At 37.1% G+C, this 6,626-nt stretch overlaps 1 protein-coding gene across 3 annotated transcripts; it reads left to right on the top strand.

Moving 5' to 3' along the window:
- The first annotated feature begins 589 nt into the window (after positions 1–589).
- Positions 590–5,910, top strand: LOC148861132 (ATP-citrate synthase alpha chain protein 3). 3 transcript variants are annotated; one of them, XM_088983372.1, is made up of 13 exons: positions 590–731; positions 907–1,037; positions 1,425–1,601; positions 1,680–1,841; positions 1,965–2,045; positions 2,548–2,599; positions 2,801–2,915; positions 3,028–3,109; positions 4,048–4,143; positions 4,338–4,439; positions 4,548–4,664; positions 5,070–5,186; positions 5,486–5,910. In XM_088983372.1, exons 2-13 carry the CDS (start codon positions 939–941, stop codon positions 5,555–5,557), a joined length of 1,272 nt encoding a protein of 423 aa, XP_088839498.1. In that variant the 5' UTR covers positions 590–731; positions 907–938; the 3' UTR covers positions 5,558–5,910. The 3 variants fall into 3 exon arrangements, with proteins under 3 accessions (XP_088839498.1, XP_088839496.1, XP_088839497.1); XM_088983370.1 differs by having other exon boundaries at positions 899–1,037; XM_088983371.1 differs by having other exon boundaries at positions 610–726; positions 899–1,037.
- The last annotated feature ends 716 nt before the right edge of the window (positions 5,911–6,626 follow it).

Below are 6,626 nucleotides of genomic sequence, written 5' to 3'. Positions count from 1 at the left end.
ATCCGCAATAAATTCGAGTCGGGCTCGGGATTTGTCAAAATAGCCCGGTCCGAGCCCAGCCCAGCCCGATCTATAAAAAAACCTAAAAACCCTAATTGAATACCCCTCTTTTTTTCACCTCTTTCCCTTCTTTTTCCAATCAAATTCTTCTTCTCCACATCCTCTTTTCCTTCTTTATATATATATATATATATATATATATATATATATATATATATATATATATATATATATATATATATATATATTTTTAATATAAATAAATTTTGAATTTATATATTTGTTTAATGTAAATAAATTCTGATTTATATTGATTATTGAATAGGGAAAATTTTTAATTTTTTTATTAGGTTAGGCTTTGGGCTTTTTATTAGGGCCGGGCTTGAGCTCGGGCCTAACATATTTCTGTTAATGAAGAGTAAAAGCCCGGCCCGAACCCGGCCTGGCCCGGCCCATGAACAGGTCTACTTAAGTTCCGAACGCTGTTAAATCGTCAAGTCAGATTATCCGGTCGAAATTAACCCAACTTGACCGTCGTTAGTACAGTACGGTACAGAGACACAAAGGAGACCTGGGACCCCACTCCACTGGATCACGAGTCACGACTCAGCGCTTGCAAGTTGTAAACTAAGAAAAGTTTTATTAATGTAATTTGATTCCTACAAGTACCCAATAGTTAACAGATGCAGATTCAGATGCAGAGCACGATCCCCACCACACCTACCAGTTCGGTAATCCTACTCTTCTCCCTTGAATCAAAAGCCACCTCCCCCAATTTCGGCCCTTTAACTCCCTTCACGCCTTCCCTCCTTATCGCCCTGTCTTTGCTTTGTTTGACGTTTGTTCCCCTTTTTCTTTTTTAATTGTTTTTCTTTAAGAGCGTTCTTTCTCTGGTCAGTGTTACAGATTTATTAGATTTAGAGAGATCGATCAAAGAAATGGCGAGGAAGAAAATCAGAGAGTATGATTCCAAGAGACTTCTCAAGGAGCACTTGAAGCGACTTGCTGGGATCCAGCTCGGGATATGCTCTGCTCAGGTATCGAGATCTGTCCTTCTGCATTCCGGTTCTGTTTTCAGGTCCTTTTGTCATTTCCATTTCTCGCTTTCTCTGTCTTCCTGTCTATCTCCCATTTCTGCTTTCAATTTATAATTATTGCTCTAAGATGATAAAATAGAGCTTTCTTCTGTATGCGAATGTTGCAATGATATTTGTGTTTCTATATAAACTAATGGAACACATGCTTGGTACTGTTCCTGGAAAAAAAATAGTTGCTGAAAAATGAGAATTTTGTTTCAGATTTTACTGAACGGGGAAATAGAACTCCTGTTGTGGGATATTAATTTAAATGGTATCCCATTAGGAATGCTTGGAACTTATTTTGCAAGGGATTGATTATCAAGTTTACTTATCTGTATTTGTAAGGTAACGGAATCGACAGATTTCACTGAGTTGACAAACCAAGAACCATGGCTTTCCTCTACAAAATTGGTTGTGAAGCCCGATATGTTGTTTGGGAAGCGTGGGAAGAGTGGTCTGGTTGCTCTGAATTTGGATCTGGCTCAAGTTGCAACCTTTGTGAAAGAGCGCATTGGTGTTGAGGTGATTCTTAAGTGACATTACGCCCATATCAATTAGTACAATTAGCTTTCGCTCACATGAAAATTGTATCTTGTTTAGGTTGAGATGGGTGGGTGCAAGGCACCAATAACGACTTTCATTGTTGAGCCATTTGTTCCCCATGACCAAGAGTATTACCTTTCTATTGTCTCTGAGAGGCTTGGATCAACCATTAGCTTCTCCGAGTGTGGGGGTATTGAAATTGAAGAAAACTGGGACAAGGTACGATGAAACATTGGAGACCAAATGGGCATTTGCAGTTTTCTTCCTGCAAATGGTATTCCTTGTTTTTTCCATATTTTTTTTCCTGATCTCCAAGGGTAATTGTTTGTTATGTTTATACAGGTTAAGACTATATTTCTGCCTACTGAGAAGCCTATGACATCAGAGGCATGTGCTCCACTGATTGCCACACTTCCCTTGGAGGTATTTTCAGCTTTTTCCCTCGGGGTGGTTTTCCTTGTTTTTGCATGCTATGGCATTTAACAAAGAAATTATATTACTTGGAATCTCTTGTATATTCTTACCATAAGGTGGACAATGTTTTTTGTTGGGCATTGAGTGTTCAAATGTTTAATATCATGTTGTGCATGTGACCTGCTTGTCTGCAAACATTTAAAGAGACAAAAAGGAAGAAAATGAAAAATGAATCAATGTTTTTAAAGAAAGTGTAAATTTTCTAAAGTTCTATAATTTTCAGTAACCATCCAATTCAACCATGCAATAGATGAAAAAAGATTCTTGATTGGATGGTAATTGTGTACTGTTTACTGTAAAATCCGCCACTTTCTGCCCTTTATGCATATAAAGAAAATCTTGATTTGTCTGGGACTTTAAACGTTTTCTATTTATCACAACTTTTGTTGGCTCTGTTTATGAGTACATCATTGTTTTGTCTGCTTAAACTATGCTTATTATCTTGGTGCAGGTTCGAGGGAAAATAGGAGACTTCATAAAGGGCGTATTTTCTGTCTTTCAAGGTATGATCAGAAGAGTTGAACTCTCCCTCTCATTATTGAGCATATGCAACATTTCACTTATTTCTTGAAAAGACTGAAAACACTTTTTTAAAAGAGAAATGGTCCATGTATATTTTTTTAGTAACTGTCTTTTTGTTGAGTATTTCTGCACGCTGATGTTCTCTTCATAATTGTTGATCCTCTGCTCTGTATTGTTCTCAGATCTTGACTTCAGTTTTATAGAGATGAATCCCTTTACATTAGTAAATGGAGAGCCATACCTATTGGATATGAGGGGAGAATTGGATGACACTGCTGCCTTCAAGAACTTTCAGAAGTATTTTTTTTTTTTGTTTAAGATCTAATGTAGACATACCACAGGTTTTTTTCCTTTCTCAATGAACACTACAGAGGGTGTTAGTCTTATAAAAATACGCTATATTGTGCAGGTGGGGCAACATTCAGTTCCCACTGCCTTTTGGCAGAGTCTTGAGCCCTACAGAAAGCTTTATCCATGCATTAGATGAAAAGGTTACTATTTTTTACTTCTAGATCATGTTTTAATTCTTTTGTTAGAAGTTTCTTTTACTGTACTAACTGTATAAAAAATATTTTTTATGTTATTTCTTTTTGATGAAATAGTGAAATCACTAATGCAATATCAAGAAGGCTTCATTTAACTTCTTTCGGTGGAATGTTGTAGCAATTCTATTGCAGTTTCTATGGGTTCAGAAATCTTATTTGAGTTATGAAGCTAGTTTGATTCATTATAAACTAACAATCCAATCATTTCAGAAGACACTTGGAAGTCATTTTCATATGAATGTAAAGGAAACTAGGGCAGATAAGCACGGAAATTTTGATCTATAACTACTAATTTCCTCCATTCTTGATGTAAGAACCGTTTATTGTCCAGTAACCTGAAGCAACGAAATATACTGATGATGATGATGATGATGATTTTTGAGATGTGATCTAGATCATTCACTGGATTAGAACCCCTTGAACGTTTTGGTCAATAAATTCAAGGCTGATGGCAATAAGAAACTTCTGGTCATTTTACCATAGGTTTCATTTTAGCAGTGGCACTCCTAAGACACTGTCCTAATATCCATGGGAATTCTTTTGAAGCAACATAAGCTATGTCTTGATGATGATGATGATATTTGAGATGTGATCTAGGTTATTCACTGGACTAAATCCCTTCAATTTTTGCTCAAGAAATTCAAAACCGGTGGCAATAGGAAACTTCTGGTGATTGGACCATAGGTTTCATTTAAGTGGTACCACTCCTAAGACATTGTTCTAATATCCATGGGAATTTGTTCTTGTAGTTTGTAAGCATATCCATTCTCTCCCAAACTTGAATGTTCTGTTAATATATTTTTAGGGTCTATTTTGGAACTCAGCATCTATTTCAACAGTAATAGAAGGCAGATTCTCTAACCAAGTACATGGGCACATTGCAGACAAGTGCATCCTTGAAATTCACTGTTCTGAACCCCAAGGGACGCATCTGGACGATGGTTGCAGGTGGTGGTGCTAGTGTTATATATGCTGATACTGTAAGTATGCTCACATTTTTTTCCTTCTTTTTCTTTGATTTGCTGTATATTAGTATCAAAGTCTGGTTTGAAAATGCTTCATGAGGTAATGGTGCAGTTATCTTTGCTACCACCTATAAGTTGTTGGCAATTGGAATGCTTCAAGTTCTTTGATGTTAAATTCCCATAATTCTGACATATTTCTATCTGTTCAGGTTGGAGATTTAGGTTATGCATCAGAGCTTGGGAACTATGCAGAATACAGCGGAGCTCCAAATGAGGAGGAGGTTCTGCAGTATGCCAGAGTAGTTATTGATGTAAGAACCTTTAGACCTGGATACTGGATAAGGTTATAACCTCTTTGTTTTGTGTGCATTTAGCAACTTTTGCATTTTGCATTTACTGTGTAAGCACATCTTTTGCAGTGTGCTACTGCAGAACCTGATGGTCGTAAGAGAGCACTTCTCATTGGAGGTGGTATAGCTAACTTCACTGATGTAGCTGCCACTTTTAATGGCATTATTCGGGCCCTTCGGGAGAAGGTATGCCAGGGTTAAAAACTTTATTTCTTGTCACCATCATCATATCATCTAATCCTTGTCAACTATATGGGATCGGCTACATAAATCCTCTTTCTCCATTCCATTCCGTTCAGTGCCATATCCATCATTGAATTATGGGTGCTTAAATTATTGTTGCTACTTCCACCCAAATCCTTTTTTGTCTACCCCTAGCTTTTCTAGCCCCTTCAACTTGTAGCAGACCACTTTTCCTAACAGGTGCTGTAAATGGTCTTCTATGCACATGACCAAACCATTCAGTCTACTTTCTCATTATATCACCTATTGGAGCTACTCCTAGGTTACTTTTTATATGCAGGAATCATCTTTCTTTTGTGTGGTTTTAATATTTTATGTGTTCAAGTTCATAACAATTCTGACATGCAGGAACCCAAGCTGAAGGCAGCAAGAATGCACATTTATGTTAGAAGAGGTGGCCCAAACTATCAGATTGGTTTAGCAAAAATGCGTACCCTGGGTGAGGATCTGGGGGTTCCCCTTGAGGTATGAGGTCACGACACAATCTGATTTTTCATAATGAGATCACTTTTGATCAACTAGACTGTTTCCAAGATTTGAAACCCTGGTCACCTAGGTCACAATGGAACAACCCAACCATTGCACCAAGGCCCACCCTCTACTGTTACCCTATAGCTTAAAATGTAAATGTATACCAGTAAGAACATTAAGAGTATTATAATTCTTCCTTAAATAGCATAAAAACTATAAAATTTTTCTTCTGAATGGCTGAAGAGCTTTTATGTTTTCATAGATGATGTGGTTTTGTTGCATCAATCTCGCAGGTTTATGGGCCTGAGGCTACAATGACCGGAATATGCAAGCAAGCAATTGATTGCATTATGTCTGAGGCATAAAATCCTTTTTGAATTTTTGCGTCATAGTCCTTGTCCAAGAAATATTTTAGCTCGTGGTGTTACCTCTTAAGGAGGTGGCTCGATTGGATTGCTGTAAAATCTGAAACATTATTTCTTGGTTATGAAATCATTTACTACAATAGGACTGTGCTATAGTTATACTGTTTTCACTTTTCATTAGCTACTATAGCTTCCAATTATGTTTTGCTCTTCTAGTTAAGACTTCTGTCATTCTCATTCATGTGGCAATCAAAGAATTTGTTGTGAACTGAACTGTTGGATGGGCTGCATGAACCCAGGATGTACTGCTGCTTTCATTTTAGTTGAATTGAGAGAAATACCATCGTTGGATATATTGGTTTCAACTTTCAACTTAATTCATGATTTGTTGGCTTTCATCATATACAAATAACAAATCGGATGGGTGAAAAGATGTTGATATATTACGGCATGGCAGTTGTGGGTCAATATTGGATTGCCCATTTGGAAAATGGTTATAGACAAAATGAAAGCTCCCGTGTAACCTGGCCATTGAATTGAACCACCAAAACCGACTAGTTTCCTATTTAGCTTGAATCAGAAAAGGGTCCAGTTCTGGTTTTTACCCAGTTCAACTAGCAGGAGAATTTCTTTTAGTGATTTTTTAAAGGCCATTTATCTATTGTTTGTATCAGCTGTCCGTAAATTGTAGAAAACGGTTCAAAATGTTGATTGTCTATGTAAACCTACCGGTGCTTAAATTTTGGAAGAGCCAGGGATGTCCAATTGTCCATCAACGTTTCAGCGGTTTCCAGAAAATGGAAGATGTGGAAAAACACTGTAGTTGATATTTTTTTTTTTCAAAACAAAAAACATTTTTAAAATGCAACAACTGCTTGAAGGTTGATGATAATACGCACGTTTTTGAAAACTCATTTTTGATGTTTTCAGAACGACGAAGCATTTTTCACAATTTCTATAGCCACGTGGCCTTGGAAATGCAAAACGTACATGGTAGGCGAACTTCAAGTTCAGAAAAACTTGTTTGTTGAAGAAGTGGCCCGGCTTTTCTGAAAGCCACAACCCATAA

The sequence above is a fragment of the Nelumbo lutea genome, chromosome 4 (assembly GCF_056320005.1).
Source record: "Nelumbo lutea isolate HS-2025 chromosome 4, American lotus-T2T, whole genome shotgun sequence".
Taxonomy (NCBI): domain Eukaryota; kingdom Viridiplantae; phylum Streptophyta; class Magnoliopsida; order Proteales; family Nelumbonaceae; genus Nelumbo; species Nelumbo lutea.
This window is presented reverse-complemented; position numbering and strand designations above follow the sequence as displayed.

Excerpts from the sequence above, each read along its gene's own strand:
- LOC148861132 (XM_088983372.1), top strand. The coding sequence starts at position 939 with ATGGCGAGGAAGAAAATCAGAGAGTATGATTCCAAGAGACTTCTCAAG. Across the intron at positions 2,916-3,027 it reads GCCTTCAAGAACTTTCAGAA|GTGGGGCAACATTCAGTTCC; the intron begins GTATTTTTTTTT and ends TATATTGTGCAG. Across the intron at positions 5,187-5,485 it reads ATCTGGGGGTTCCCCTTGAG|GTTTATGGGCCTGAGGCTAC; the intron begins GTATGAGGTCAC and ends TCAATCTCGCAG.